Source organism: Anoplopoma fimbria, chromosome 7 (genome assembly GCF_027596085.1).
Source record: "Anoplopoma fimbria isolate UVic2021 breed Golden Eagle Sablefish chromosome 7, Afim_UVic_2022, whole genome shotgun sequence".
In the NCBI taxonomy this organism is placed as follows: Eukaryota; Metazoa; Chordata; class Actinopteri; order Perciformes; family Anoplopomatidae; genus Anoplopoma; species Anoplopoma fimbria.
This window is the reverse complement of record NC_072455.1, coordinates 19498419-19514345: the sequence shown is the minus strand read 5'-3', so window position 1 is coordinate 19514345 and position 15927 is coordinate 19498419. Positions and strand designations below refer to the sequence as shown.

General features: G+C 37.9%; 2 protein-coding genes and 2 non-coding genes across 7 annotated transcripts; 2 read left to right on the top strand and 2 right to left on the bottom strand.

Annotated features, from left to right (window-relative positions):
• The first annotated feature begins 625 nt into the window (after positions 1-625).
• LOC129093648 (eukaryotic translation initiation factor 5A-1) lies at positions 626-5301 on the top strand. The gene is made up of 5 exons (XM_054601727.1): positions 626-664; positions 2162-2334; positions 2781-2885; positions 4394-4525; positions 4654-5301. Exons 2-5 carry the CDS (start codon positions 2167-2169, stop codon positions 4714-4716), a joined length of 468 nt encoding a protein of 155 aa, XP_054457702.1. The 5' UTR covers positions 626-664; positions 2162-2166; the 3' UTR covers positions 4717-5301.
• Positions 5302-6288: 987 nt separating this feature from the next.
• gps2 (G protein pathway suppressor 2) lies at positions 6289-12407 on the bottom strand. 4 transcript variants are annotated; one of them, XM_054601224.1, is made up of 11 exons: positions 12268-12407; positions 11705-11842; positions 10176-10285; positions 9900-10012; positions 9685-9785; positions 9489-9568; positions 9047-9218; positions 8685-8768; positions 8470-8546; positions 8017-8112; positions 6289-7539 (listed from the first exon to the last, which is right to left on the bottom strand). In XM_054601224.1, exons 2-11 carry the CDS (start codon positions 11796-11798, stop codon positions 7447-7449), a joined length of 1020 nt encoding a protein of 339 aa, XP_054457199.1. In that variant the 5' UTR covers positions 11799-11842; positions 12268-12407; the 3' UTR covers positions 6289-7446. The 4 variants fall into 4 exon arrangements, with proteins under 4 accessions (XP_054457199.1, XP_054457200.1, XP_054457198.1 ...); XM_054601225.1 differs by having other exon boundaries at positions 9685-9764; positions 9897-10012; positions 11705-11822; XM_054601223.1 differs by having other exon boundaries at positions 11705-11822.
• Positions 12408-13221: 814 nt separating this feature from the next.
• trnan-guu (transfer RNA asparagine (anticodon GUU)) lies at positions 13222-13295 on the top strand. The gene has a single exon. It is a non-coding gene; the product is annotated as a tRNA-Asn (tRNA).
• A 1908-nt stretch (positions 13296-15203) lies between these two features.
• On the bottom strand, positions 15204-15277 carry trnan-guu (transfer RNA asparagine (anticodon GUU)). The gene has a single exon. It is a non-coding gene; the product is annotated as a tRNA-Asn (tRNA).
• Between the last annotated feature and the right edge of the window lie 650 nt (positions 15278-15927).

The window sequence follows — 15927 nt, the reverse complement described above, 5'->3', positions numbered from 1 at the left end:
TATATGCAGACAGAAAAAGCTAGTAAGTGAATCTTTTCTTCTATTTTTAGTCAAACTATGTTTTTTTTTAATAATAATAATAATAATAATAATTGGGAAAGCAATCATGACGATACAATTACATGTCAATACATTACACATTACACTGTGCAATAATAGTTAAAAAAGTTAAAAATAGTTAAAATAGTTGTTTTTTTTTCTCTGTCTGTAAATATAATATTTCAGTTATTGTTGTTTTTTCTACTGTCTAGACTAATAAAGGATTATCTTATCTTATCTTATCTTATCTTAATAACCTATTTTCTTTACCAATGATGGGATTTTATTCTGGCAGTCCCAACAGGAAGCAGGGATTGTTTCTCCACAGTGACGGTGGTGAGGAGGAGCTGGAGGAGGGAGAGAGGAGACTGGGAAGGTGGAGACGGGGAAGGTGGAGTACAGGCCACAGACACCAAAAACCCGCAAACCCTCAGGGGGAGACAGGAGGAGAACACACGACTGGGATGAGAGAGGAATAAACAAGAGAGTCAGCAAACGAGCCAGAGGAGAAGACAGACAGACAGACAGACAGAGGAGGAGGAGGAGGAGGAGGAGGAGGAGGAGGAGGAGGAGGAGGAATTAAAAGGGATACATAACCCAGGAGAGGAGAGCTGTTATCTCTAGGGTGAGTTCCCCTAGGGTCTTGATAAATTGGATTGCTTGTGTTTGGGTGGTTGTTCGGTTTTAATAGATATTCTTAGATTTCATTATGATTAAATTAATTAATTAATTTAAATTTTTATTTTATTTTTTTGTTTGTTTTTAGTGTTTTATTATTATTATATTTGATTATTGTGATTGTTCTACCCTGTGCAGCACCTTGAGATTTCTTTGTATTTTAAAGTGTGCTATATAAATAAAATCCATTATTATTATTATTATTATAGTTCATGGACAAAACGTCCAATGGGTGGTGGTGGTGGTTAAAGGGAATATACCACCTCCACCACCACCTCCCATGAAGTTAATAATAACAACAACGGTCTGTGTGACCAGCAGACCTCCATCGACCTAACTCCAACCACATCCCAGCACAAGCTTCACCCAAAAATGGATACAATTTGTTTTAACTTTTAACTAATCCTGCAAGACTTTGCTTAATTTTGGCTTTTTTTTTTTGCTTTCCTCACACTGTGGCCATCATCACGACTATAAGCTTAGTCACTATTGTGCACCAGCAGGCCAGACTTCATTCATTAAACAACGAGAGTGGGTGATAGTAGTGGTATCGCGATAGCTTTAAGTGCATTCAATGTTGTCGTGTTTTTTTTCTCCCCTCAGTTGAACTCCAGTCTCTTCATCAGACGGGCCTCGGCCTCCACAAGCCCTTTCCCCTGCTGGCTTCCCAGCACTGCATTTCTGGGTTGACCATTCAGTGGTGCAATTTTTCAACCTTTTTAGATTGTTTTTAGTGAATGAGTACTTCATTCCTTTGCTGAGCCTGGGTATTGTCTAAAATGTGTTGAAACGAATGTGGATGTGATACAAAAACAATGTGTTTTCCATAGAAATATGATCATGTTTTTCTACAAAAAAATCTCTTTTCATCAATGAAAAGGTACCAACATTCTCAAACCTTAAATTGTGCCCGAAACAAAAACAGCGTTAGAGGAATTTGCCTCAAGAAAAAAACAGCATAAAACTTTAAATAAAAACTGTAAATATCTGAACAAAGGATAAGTAAACATGACTACTGATTGAACAGCCACATAGAGTATATTGTTAATCAATTGTAATATTTATTTTACTTATTTTACTTGTTTCGGGCACAATTTAAGGTTTGAGAATGTTGGTACCTTTTCATTGATGAAAAGAGATTTTTTTGTAGAAAAACATGATCATATTTCTATGGAAAACACATTGTTTTTGTATCACATCCACATTCGTTTCAACACATTTTAGACAATACCCAGGCTCAGCAAAGGAATGAAGTACTCATTCACTAAAAACAATCTAAAAAGGTTGAAAAATTGCACCACTGAATGGTCAACCCAGAAAACATCTTATCTTATGTCTCAATATAAAATCAATATGCTCTAATGCTAACTGTGCCCGCTGCCGTTCTCCTCAATAACCCATGAATGTGTATTAACGTCTGCATCCCATGTGTCGGCCTCCACAGCAGGCATGGCAGATCCAGAGCTGGACTTCCAGACGGGTGATGCCGGGGCATCGGCCACTTACCCCATGCAGTGCTCTGCCCTGCGTAAAAACGGCTTTGTGGTGCTGAAAAACCGACCCTGCAAGATCGTCGAGATGTCCACCTCCAAGACTGGCAAGCACGGCCACGCTAAGGTCAGTAAATCTGGGAGTGCTGGGACACCTGAAGAGAGTGTCAGTGTCAGTTAATCATCACTCTACTATCCATCAATTTATCTCTAGAATAAACACAAGATCACAGTCATTCATATTAATGGACACTTTCAGTTTGTACAGGAACAATAATGTGTCCCTGCTGGGTTATAGTTTCTATTTCAATATATATTTTTTTATATATTCTGTATTTGCAAACGCAAAGGTATTATAAATTATTTTGAAATGTGAAACACCTAATTAGTCATAGCCGACTAATCTTTTTTAACGGATTGGTAGGGGGCTCAAGCATTTGCTTTGACACATTGGAGATTGAATGTTTTATGGATACTGATTTTCTTTAAGTGTATATTTTGTTTTGGGATACACTTCAGTTAGAAGGCTGATTTTTTTTTCTCCTTTCTGTGCTTTTTTTTTTACTCGCGCAGGTCCACCTGGTTGGTATCGACATCTTCTCTGGTAAGAAGTATGAAGATATCTGTCCTTCCACCCACAACATGGACGTCCCCAACATCAAAAGAATGGATTACCAGGTGAGAAGAGACAGTGTTAGTTAGTATATTGTACAAAAAACTAATAATTACAATTACCTGATTCTGTTCCATGCTAGTACTCAGAACATTTGCCCAGTTAAACAACCACTTCCTAGCATTAACACACTCCCAGGAGAGTCTTTTTCTGTTCCTGTAAAAAGTCTGATTATGTTACTTTTCTAAAAGCTTGGCAGAAAACTTGGGCTGCCTCCTTTTAGTCAGTGACAAATTGTAAGTTGATGAGTGATTCTTGTTCTGCCTAAGAAGAATGAGTCGAGTGAATAGTCAGTCTCAGATATCACATTAATAGTCACAAATATGCTTTGGTTTTTAAAAAACACACGATGTTTCAGAGATAATTGTACATGGGCTGCTGGGATGATTATTTGAGGAAGCCCCATGTTTATTGTTCATCTAAGATTTTTTGTGTTTTGTGTAAAAAAGAAAGATAAGCAATTGGTACTATTGTCAGGGGAAAAAGCTGGTTACTTTTTGAAATTGTAATGCGTTATTCTATAAATGACTTTAGGAAGCACGCGTTTGATCTGGTGCACTGAAACACATGAATGGGACATGATATATGGTTTTATTTTTGTATTTCTCATTAAATAGTCATGCATCTCAAAGGGACACCTTAAATGAAAAGAGTTATCGGTAAATGTATTAGTTAAATATTTAAATTAGTAAATGTCTTTCCTGCTACAACGTATCAAAATATCTGCTGTGAAAAATACCTATAAAGCTTTGCTAAGCTTATGCAATATCAATAAATAAAATGTTGATTTTTTTTTTTTCCATAATAATGTGGTTAGTGAAAAATGTGTGACTTTTAGTTTTGAGGTCAGTGTGGACCTGCTTTATATCAACACTGGCTGAACTGGAAATCCATTTATGAACTTGAGTGAAAGCCTGTTCCTTTGGTAGATAGTAGACAGCACATGCAAATATCTGCATTATGATATTAAAGCTGCTATAATAAAAAACATTTTTATATGAAGATTGGATTGAATGACTATCTGGATGTTTTGACTGCTGCTTGTAGCGACGAACCCACTGAGAACCACGATCCTACTCGGCAGATCTCCTAAGTGCTGTGGAACGTTTTAGTGTCTTTCAGCTTCTTGTTTTGGATTTACTGTTTTGGTTCCTTTTCAAAACTCATATCAGCATGGTTTCCACATGTAGGCAGCTGTTTTCAGCATTAAAAGCTCTGATAAATGTGCTGATGCTACCTGCTCAGCACCAAGGAAGACAAAGTTAGCGACTAGCCGGTTATGATTTAACAGCTAAAGTGATGAAAGGAGGTAAAATCAGTTAATGCAGGTTTAACTACCTTCAGAGAGTGTATCCCCCTACAAGTTCACACACTCACAGCATTAACTCTCTGAAGTATAATAGACGAATAGTAAACGGTCTGCGTAATGCTTAGATTCAAAGATAAAGCATGTATGAAAATGCTATGTAAGCTTACTCTTTTCGGTTGTATCCTATTTTCTCCCCTCTCATAGCTCATTGGGATCCAAGAAGGCTACCTGTCTCTGCTCCAGGACAGCGGGGAGGTGAGGGAGGACCTGAAGATCCCCGAGGGAGACCTGGGCAAAGAGATAGAGAGCAAGAACGAAGCCGGAGAGGAGATTCTGGTAAGTGCTGTCACGTCACCTCACCTTTCTTCACCTCTTCTTCTATTCAACTTTGACAACTCGATCAAGCGAGGCAAGCATTCAAAAACTTCAACACCTTAAAAGTCCTCATCTTTTCGCGCTTTCAGATCACTGTTCTGAATGCAATGGATGAAGAAGCTGCAATTGGCATCAAAGCCTTGGGTAAATAAGCCACTGCAGGTAAATACAGAGCTGCAGCTGTTCTCTCACCCCCCAGCTATCGCCTGACCCCAGCCTGCCTGAAGAGGAGTGTGTGAGTGTGAGTGTGTGTGAGTGTGTGAGTGTGAGTGTGAGTGTGTGTGAGTGTGTGTGTTTGGGTGTTACACCACAAGCCAGCAGCATGTGCCATGCCAGTGCAAGTGCGTGTGATGTCATGTTCATGTACAGTTTAATGTCGATCGTTGGACAGAGGGGAAGGCAACTCCAGTCAACAAGATCCCAAAAAATATGCATATCCACTTTACCGGAAATAGCCATGTTTTCCATATTATTGCATAATGACTTTTGTGTGTATATATATTTGTTTAAACTGGACATATTAGTGATCAGCCGAAAGATTTCTAATTGACGAAAATGTAACTCATTTGGTGAGTGTTTCCGAGCAGTGTGCCACTGTGGATTTGCCTGCCCCTTAATGTACTTTTTGTCTCATGTTAAATCTATTATGAGCATGTGTCTCATTTTTATGTAGCACCTTAAAATATATGAAAAAAAAAAGCTTATGGTTCATATTGTATTTTTAAGCAATGTTGTATTTTTTTCTGCAGGTTGCACTTTATTTTACAGCCTGATCTATTCTGTTGCTTCCTTTTAAGAAAAGGCTTGTAGCATTATTGTAATTGTTGGGTCAAACTTGTTTTATGCACTTTCTCACCTTTAAACTGTACAATGAAGTGTCCACACACATAAAATGTGTTTAAAACCGTTGGTTTGTGCAATGTTTCCTCTGCAGAGGGTGGTCTAAACACGCTCTCATTAAAATATAGCTCTCTCATGTTTTTTTTATTTAACACCTTCCTTCTCTGACTTTTCTTTCGTCTTTCTTCTTATTCCTCCATCTTGTAATTCTGTTTCATTTAGAAACAAATTGGAAATGTCAAACAGTAAACAAACTATCTCTATGAACATGCACATAATGAAACCACATCTGAGTCTGGATGAGCAAATGTAAATAAAAGGTCAGGTGCGGAGGAAGGTCTCTCACTAATGATGGAGGAGGTGTACAAATATTCAGTAGCTGCCTACCATCAGGGAAAAGAAAGGTGGTGATAATGTCAAACTGCTGTTTTCATATGTTCCCCTGTGTTATGAAGGGCTTCAACTCTGGATCTGCATTGTTCTGTTGAGGCGTGTTCAGGATCGAATACTAGGTTCCATATTTTCTTTTGTAAGATCTGAACAAGCCCCTTCTGCTGTATACTTTATCATCTGAAACTTGTCAATTAAACAAAGGTTACCAACATGGCACACCAAGGTTCAGTTTAGTTTTCTCTCAAGGTTTTGATGTGTCAAAAGGAAACAAACCCCCCTGCTTCAAGAACAACTTCTGATCTGTTAAAAAGTCATTCAAAATCCCTTTGCAAGGGCCCTCAGAGAAATTGAGTGGGATAGAATTTGGCACTCCTGAACCTCAAACAATGATTCAGGAGGCAGAGAACTTGTGGAGGTTTGGTTTCCTTTCTTTGTGTTCATACAGCGAATCCAAACTGTGCAGAATGAAAAAATAAAGATGACACAAACTGTTGGGCTTGGCATTTGCTTATTTTATTTAGCAACATAAAAGCTTTAAAAACAGCAGAGACTCAGACTTCATTTGTTATATTTATTTCGTTTCCCACATTTTTGTAAATTTCCCCGCTGCGGGACTAATAAAGGATTATCTTATCTCTTCTGTAGAATAGGACAACGTAAAAAAAACAAAACAGGAAATCCTCCATCATTTTTGGAAGAAAAATGGTCATCTTGATTTCATTTGTGGTAACCAATCCTAATGGGTCCATTGTGATCAACTAGAAGTCAGCAACACAGTGTAATGGACTCCTACGTTTAAGTCAATGCGTTTCAGTAATAGTAGTGTTCATCAGTGTGCGTGTTACGTTAGGGGAAAACATGTAGACTTTATCTACAAACCGTAAATTCAACTACCAAGTATTGCTGAATATTTTTCCTCTATTCTGTGTTTTTTTTTTAACTTTTTAGTGAGCAGAGACACTGAACTCCTCTACTGATGTTGTAATTATGAATGGTAGTAAACTAATAATAAGTTCTGCTTCATAAAAGATATTGACATTTTAGCGCACATCCTCCTCCTACACGTCTTTACAGCGTAGGTAAAAAAAGAATCTGTAAAACAAAAGGAAACTTCTGGGCTTACTTCAGGCAAACTTGCAGCCAATGATGAAAGTTAAATTCCGTTTTTAGTTTAGGGCACATTAAAGTTAAAAGAACAACAGGGGTTTTCTTCAGGGCACAGCTGCAAAGAGGAGTCCAAAAGGCAAAAAAAGGGCATTTTAACTTCATCCCTGGCTCAGTACGAGCATGCCTCAAGTAAGTCCTGAATCTTCCCTTTGTCTACACTTTACCTTTTTTTACTTAAGACCACCTTGTATTCACATCTGGGAGCACCTGGTATTTCTTTAATTTTTGCTTCTGTGAAAATAATCAATTTTACAAATTAACTTCATTTGAAGTTATGTAAAAATCCAAATTGGATGTTTTCAGAAGCACATAAGCATGAGGACTGATAGTTATTAACAAAGCCCAAAAAAAGATACTGTACATGAAATAAAACACAAACCAAAAGGCATAATCCAGCCAAATGACTTTGTTTGTAGAGGTCCATTACTCGTCCACAAGGTCGTCCAGATTCTTGAGTGAAGCTCGGTGACGATGAAGGCGAGTTACTTGCCATGGTGGTAGAACCTCTGACCGCTCTGGCTGTGGGGGAGGAAGCCGTGGCGAGGAGCACCCTGGGGAGAGGTCTGAAACGGGGCCTGGTGGTGGAAACATGGAACAACGTTGTGAGTGTACATCATGAATAGAAACACATGATGACAGCAGAGAAAGGTTGATATCAAGAGGAAGTAAGAGGGCTGGAGGAGCAATTTCTCCAAAACTGGAAGATGGAAAATGGTTTCTAAGCAAAAAATGTATGTAACCATGCACATTCAAAGCACAGCGCAAATGAAGCATTGAGCAGCTCTAAAATAACACATTTTAATCTCATAATCTGGATACACTTAAATAGGTATGCTGAAAAATGTAATGTCTGTAATGTAATGTAATGTAACGCCCAAGGAAGCAATAGTTGCAAGTTTCAGCATCGTTGCCCGTGAGACAGGAAAACCGTGACTCAGCGGATTTTCTACAGGCATGGCAGCCGCCCTGTTAGGCAAAAGTAGGAAAAGTGTGTGTGTGTGTGTGTGTGTGTGTGTGTGTGTGTGTGTGTGTGTGTGTGTTTTGGCCTTCACCTTTGCAGTGGAAATCTGGACTGCCATGGATGGTGTGGGCAGCAGTCCCGGAGCAGTAGGATGCATGGATGGTGGATGCATAGGCCTCAACGCACCCTGTGAGAACATCAATGAGACGTAACAAAACAAATTGTAATCAGATAAGGAAGTGATAACCTGAAATACAGGGCGAGTGAATGAAGCTAACGCTAGCTGCTTTCATCATTTAGACAGCAACGCGTTTGGAAAGGTTTGGACCAAAACTCTTGTACTATTTATGTTCTTTCTGTTACTTAAAAATTAGACATAAGATTTTCATTTGTAGGACTTTTTAAAAAGACTTGATTGAACACAATTGCTTTTTAACAATACATTATCCAATACTTTTTATTAAGTGTCTCAAATTATCTATTTGTTAGCACTTATGTATGAAGCTCTTATTTTTCAGTAAACTGTTGGTATTTAATTTCTTACTGCGTCTGTAAAGCCGGACTGTTGGTTGGCATGTTCCAGCTGCTTCTGGAGGGGTATACCTGCTCCGGGAATGTATCCTGCATGAGAAACAGAAGTTTCTATTTATTTCCTTTTTTTTTTTTTAAGGCTACGGTTGACTGTTTCTGACAGTCATAAATATTAATTAGCATAAAACAGCAGTGGAACACAAGCACGATGATAACAGAGGAACTGACCAGGCTGGGAGGTGAAGTGACTGTGGACGGGGTAGCCAGGCTGCTGGTGGGGGAGGTACTGCATGGCCTGAAATGCAGACGCACCTGTGGGAGAAGAAAAGTAACTTTGTCTTATAAACCACTACAGTCACTTTCATGACTGTAAACAAGTGTTCTTAGCATGAACAACTATGAAGGACGATCAGCCAGCTTGATCCATAGACTAATGAACTGAGGAATTTACATTCAGATGAAAACACCTGAAGAGAAATCTCAGACTGGATGTACTACACTACAAAAATTAAGTTGTTTCAATGTAGACATTTCCTTACATTGCAGATGATGTGGGATCTCTGCCACTTAAACATACACATGTCCTTTACCTCTGATCTGAGAACTGCTTGCGAAACTGACAGGGACTGATGGTCCGGGGGCGTAGGTGGAGGGATGCTGGGCCTGAGCCACCCCATACGACTCATGGACCCCCTGGCCACCGCTGAACTGCCCGTGCTCCGCTGAGCCCGAGCTGAACCCGGGAGTTTGATAGTGACGTGCCTAAAAGAGAAAGAGGAGGGTCAAACAGTCACATACGCAACACTGGTGTCTAAATTAGCATCTCATTAAGCACATGGATGTGTAACACTGTGAATATCAGAAAAATCCTAGAAGAATTTTTCACACACAGAACTCAATGAAGAAACAATATATCACCAGGACTCTATAGTCAAACATATGACCTATGGAGAGGTATCTGCAGCAAGATATTTCAGATAGACATTTTAAGAAAAGACATCAGTTCTTTGAGTGAAAAACCACTTTACTCACTGGAATCACAGACGCTGGGAACAGCTGTTTACTACGTTCTCCAAGTAGAGCACCAGGTCGACTGTGGCTGACTGGACTGCCTTTGAGAGGCAAATAGAGGAGACAGTATTAGGTACAGACTAATACAAATAATGTAAAAAAATTAAAAAAAGACAATGTTCCAGATGAGGCATATTAAAACTGAAAACGTCCTTACCTTGAATGCTGAGGAGGTGCTGCCCTGCGTGCATGGGCAGGCTGGGTTGGTAGCTGGCTGATGTCAATGTTGTGATATCACTAGAAAGAACAAAAATGCAACTGAATACCAGAAATACATAAGTAAATTTCTAGATTTAATAATAAAAATTTGAATGTACTGTTATGTTATGTTATTTTAGGAAGGTACTGAAAAAGCTGCGTCATCCTTACTACCTCTGCTCCTTTCTGCGCCTCTTCTCCTCTTCATGAAGTACCTTCTTGAGTTGTAAGAAAAGCTGATGTTTCTCTTCTTGGAGTCCCTGAAGTTTCTCCCCCATTTTCATTACCTAAAGTTTAGTTTTGGGGTTGGGAATAATTGCATAAGATAACACATTGCTGTATAATTTGCTGTATATTATTTGTTTCAACCCAAGCTAAGATGGCAAAGCCATATGTGGTGGGATACACAGATGCAGTTGAAATGTTTTACATTTCTCAAAATTCTCCAACCTGTTCTTTGGTTTCCTCCAAAGACATCCTCTCCTCTATTTCTTTTGTCCGCTTCCTCTCTTCCTCCTCTTTCATCTTCTGCTCCATCATTTTGTCCACCTCTTCCTCCTCTGAAATATTATATTCATGTTGTTTAGTGGTGGTGGAAATCACATTCACATTTATTTCTTAATAAACAATTAGAGTAAGTATTATTAGATATAAAATGTCCTTATGAATGCACCTATGTATGACAATATACTCAGTCTGCAGAGCCTTTTCACTCTCAATAAACAGTTACCATGATTTTAGTGTAGTACATGTAGAGTACATTTAATAAGGTGATAATGCTTTGCTATTGTATTAAATCAATTTAGAAATAAAATGTAATAAGCTGCTTGCTTTTATGCTTTTATAATATAAAAAGTGAGTATTTTGGCTTGGTAAAGTTGTCTGCAGTGTTGCACATAGCCATATATCAATAAAAAAAAATAAGTATTTCATAATCAGAATATTTCAGGGTGAGTCGAAAAAGCTTTAGGAGATTATGTACAGTACCAGTCAAAAGTTTGGACACACCTTCTCATTCAACTACTTTGAAGAATCTAAAATATAAAACATATTCTGGTTTGTTGAGCATTTGTTTGTTTACCACATAATTCCATATGTGTTCCTTCATAGTTTGGATGTCTTCAATATTAATCTACAATGTAGAAAAAATAAAAATAAAGAAAAACCATTTAATGAGAAGGTGCACTGTATTTTTGCTCTGGTTTATGCTCTTAGATGCTTGTTCAAGAAAGGAGATGCACTTATGACTTCTGGTGACTAGTAGTTGAATTGAATACCTATATTGAAGACACTTATTGTAAGTCGCTTTGGATAAAAGCGTCTGCTAAATGACTGTAATGTAATGTATAAAAAGTGAGTATTTTGGGTTGGTAAAGTTGACATAAGAGTAGACATATATTAATAAAAAATAAGTATTTCATAATCAGAATATTTCAGGATGAGTATTATATATTTAGGAGATTTTATATATGTTGCAAAACTGGGAGGAATAATTCAGAGTCCTTATAGTAGAAAGAAAATACACTAAATAACAACTGGATCTTTATGAAACAGTCAATACAATGACAGAGAAACGTAGTGTGTTCAGTCAGTTTTGTAGTAGTTCTCTTGAATACACTTATAGTAATATACTACCGTAAATAGAGACTATGATGGAGGATATTTTCAAAATAAGATCTACTTTCATGTCTGAAAAGTATCTTACAAGGTGTCCATATACTGATACACAGTATAAGCGTTACGAGGAGTTAAAGTTTGCTTATTTAGACCGAGGAATCAGAGATTTTTGACCAAAAAATAGAGATGTGTTGCAAAACTGGGAGGAATAATTCAGAGTCCTTATAGTAGAAAGAAAATACACTAAATAACAACTGGATCTTTATGAAACAGTCAATAAAATGACATAGTTTTGTACACAAAGCTGCCCCTCAGCTGGGCATGATGTAAGACACACAGACATCCATACAGTGGGTGCCCACCTTGTCTCTTGCGCTCCCTCTCCCTCATGATGTGCTTGTGGAGGGCTCTGGCCATCGCGTTGGACAGCTTGGGTCTCTCCAGCAGGGCGGGCATGGTGACAGGCAGCGGCGGGGCCAGCTGGTGTATTAAGTTTAAAACTTGTGAAAGGTTACAAGAAAGACGCAGGGTGTAAAGTAAAGGCGTAGATGATGATGTGCTTACTCCCAGTGGACCCGTCACCATCACAAACACCACAGGTGTTGCTACCTGGCTGAAGGCCTAATGTTGAGTTAGCTGCTATTCGGCTAACAGTTAGCATTGGAAGCTTTAGCTGCTGTTAACCGATAATATATTGAAGTATATATATCAACAGGTGCGGTATGAGTCAATACGAAGATATGTGGAGCTCAAACATGCAAATCAAAATGTTTATGTTTTCCAGATGCCAAAGAGCAAACGTTAGCTGGAGTCTGCTAGCTGCTAGCTAGCGTTAGCTGCTAGCTAGCGTTAGCTGCTTAGCGCTGCCGCTAGTCAACGTTACTCACTGTGACGTGTATATATATTAAGTACAAACATAACTTACTTTTATTGTTGTGTTGGTCGTTCAATGAGAACCTAAACGTCTCGTGGTTTTCAATTTTTGTGCCGACTTGGCTTCATTCAAAACTAAAACCCAAAATATAAACAGACCGAGAGGTTTTCTGCCCGGATGTGGATGTTGCGCTTCCGGTGCCGTGTTTTCCTCACCGAATTGCATTTCGGGAAATGTAGTTTATTCTCTATTTTGGTCAAAAATCTCTGATTCCTCGGTCTAAATAAGCAAACTTTAACTCCTCGTAACGCTTATACTGTGTATCAGTATATGGACACCTTGTAAGATACTTTTCAGACATGAAAGTAGATCTTATTTTGAAAATATCCTCCATCATAGTCTCTATTTACGGTAGTATATTACTATAAGTGTATTCAAGAGAACTACTACAAAACTGACTGAACACACTACGTTTCTCTGTCATTGTATTGACTGTTTCATAAAGATCCAGTTGTTATTTAGTCTATTTTCCTTCTACAATAAGGACTCTGAATTATTCCTCCCAGTTTTGCAACATATATAAAATCTCCTAAATATATAATACTCATCCTGAAATATTCTGATTATGAAATACTTATTTTTTATTAATATATGTCTACTCTTATGTCAACTTTACCAACCCAAAATACTCACTTTTTATACATTACATTACAGTCATTTAGCAGACGCTTTTATCCAAAGCGACTTACAATAAGTGTATTCAACATAGGTATTCAATTCAACTACTAGTCACCAGAAGTCATAAGTGCATCTCCTTTCTTGAACAAGCATCTAAGAGCATAAACCAGAGCAAAAGTACAGTGCAGAATAAAGAAACAACTTTATTTGTGTGCATTTCTTGAGGAAAAAGAGACACAGCCAGTACATGCAAACTCTGCAGAGATGGACCGTGCAGCCAGGTAGGCGTGACTTCAAATTGAGGCCACTCCTCTTACAGGATCCGACGTCTCTGTGGCGCAATTGGTTAGCGCGTTCGGCTGTTAACCGAAAGGTTGGTGGTTCAAGCCCACCCAGGGACGTGAAACATTTTCCTTTTTATAGCAGCTTCAAGGATCAAAGGATCTGCTTACAGCTTCATTGTGGTGAGTAATAATGATAATAATAGTTTGCTGCTCAATATAAACCACTAATCTGACAGTCAATAACAAATGTTGGCTTCCACTCATGATAGTGACTGACCAATGTTAAAACAAAGCTTAAAAAATGAACCAGGAAGACATATTAACTTCCCCTCAGCATGATTGGCCTACATCCAATTCAACATTGGACAGTCAACATAATGATTGGACGATAACGTTTGCTATTGACTATTGCATGTTAATAAAGGGATACTTATACAACATGATGTAGTTGTAAGCAGACATTACATTACATTACATTACATTACAGTCATTTAGCAGACGCTTTTATCCAAAGCGACTTACAGGAAGTGTATTCAACATAGGTATTCAAGAGAACTACTAGTCACCAGAGGTCATAAGTGCATCTCCTTTCTTAAACAAGCATCTTAAAGCATAAACCAGAGCAAAAGTATAGTGCAGAGGCAATTTACTACGAAAACAATAATTGCAACAGACTAATCCGAATATAGTAAGTGCTACAAACTACTACGAATAGGATAAGTGCAGTAAACAAATACAAATTCAATAAGTGCTTATAAGTGCAACATGATGTAGTTGTAAGGCAGTACCTTTTGAAACTGGTTTTACTAAAGACAGCGACTCTGCTGTCCTGACGTCAGGCCTTTTGAAACTGGTTTTACAGACGATACAGCCGTAAGATCCATCATTTATCTACCATCTTTCTACAATTTGTAAGGTGTGGAAGACAAGTTTACCACTTTTAGATTTGTATCTTGGATCAAGTAATTAAAGTGCATTTTGGAAACATCTTGTAAACATTAAATAGTTTGCTGCACCTGTGGCTTTCAGTGTACTCTCTCTCTCTGGCGTTGTGTTATTCATTCAGGCACACTCAATCCCTTTTGTCGTTTATTCAGCTCACTGGTATTACATATAAACAAAATGACATTTAGCTTTCTGTACCTGGTAACAAAATAATAAAAGGAGGGTTCTCACTGCCAATTCGTGGCAACAAGCTCCAGGAACTGTCAAAGCGAAGAAACAATTATTTTAACAATTTCTTATTAAGCTTGCAAGTGGCAGATAACGAGGTGAGCTTAATAAACTACATTACATTACATTACATTACAGTCATTTAGCAGACGCTTTTATCCAAAGCGACTTACAGGAAGTGTATTCAACATAGGTATTCAAGAGAACTACTAGTCACCAGAAGTCATACATCTCCTTTCTTAAACAAGCATCTTAAAGCATACACCAGGAAAACCAAAAGTGTAGTGCAGAGACTACCAGTTAACACTTTGAAGCATCTGCTATGGAAATAAGAAATTATCTTAAGCATATAACATGTCGAAAATACAATTCTACGAACAAAAAAATATATTTAGATATTAAAACGGAGACAGCGTACAGCAGACTGGTAAAACAATATATGGGAGAAAAACACGTTACACTAATCCCAGTGGGAAACTAATGATAAAACATTGTAAATGATATTGACAAAAATAAAAGTGGGAATAATAGGAAAATGGTATGGATTAGTTATAATATCATAATAAGTTATAATAGCATTGACTCTGCTACACACCTAAAATTACTTGTATTACCTCTTTGGTCAGTTACTTGTGCTGCAGGATAAAATGTTCCTTTTTGTTTAGAGGGCTGCTTTAATATACTCAAGATACTTATTGCCACTAATTAACACAAACAGGATATTCATATATTATTATTGCATGGACAAAAAAAATTACAGATGATGCTTATGACGACCAAATCCAGTGTAACACAGAGTCTTGTTCGAGAAAAATGCACCAGTCTAAGCAGCTACACGAGTAAAAAGATTCCCGTCCCTGGGTGGGCTTGAACCACCAACCTTTCGGTTAACAGCCGAACGCGCTAACCAATTGCGCCACAGAGACGTCGGTACGAAGAGTTAGGTGTGGTCTCAATTTGTAGCGCCGCCCACAAGTATGTACCAGTATAAATGATAGCATCAAGTGCAGACAACTATTAATGAACATATTAGTACAGACTACACAGCTGTTATAAGCAGACATAAAGCCCAAATTATGACATTTTGTGTTCCTGGTTTTCCTACCCTTTACCTCTTATTACGGAAATAAAGTTGCCTGTTTAATAAAGTTACCTAAAGTCTTTAACCTTTTGGTAATCGGCTCTGTTTTCTTAACTTAACGGATAAAAAAATTCCTTAAAAGCCAGAAAATCTGTCATCAATTATGTTTCTACAATCAGTACAGTGGGCCATATCATTTCTTTGGAAACATACCTTGTGAATAGTTTGCTGTTTAAGTATTTTAGCTACAAACAGATTCCTGAATTATTTATTTGAACTGGAAACTAGCTTTTATATTCACATAAAATGGACAACAATGAGTGGGATATGATAAGGCGACACTGTGCAAACACAGAAACAAAGGCTGAACTAGTGTTGTATAGACTCATCGCACTCCAATTGGCCATATAATTAACATGGACAAGACTTAACTCCTGTAATGACAGAATGTTTGGTCTATGTCACAGTTTGCAATAAACTAAACTTACCTGTCTA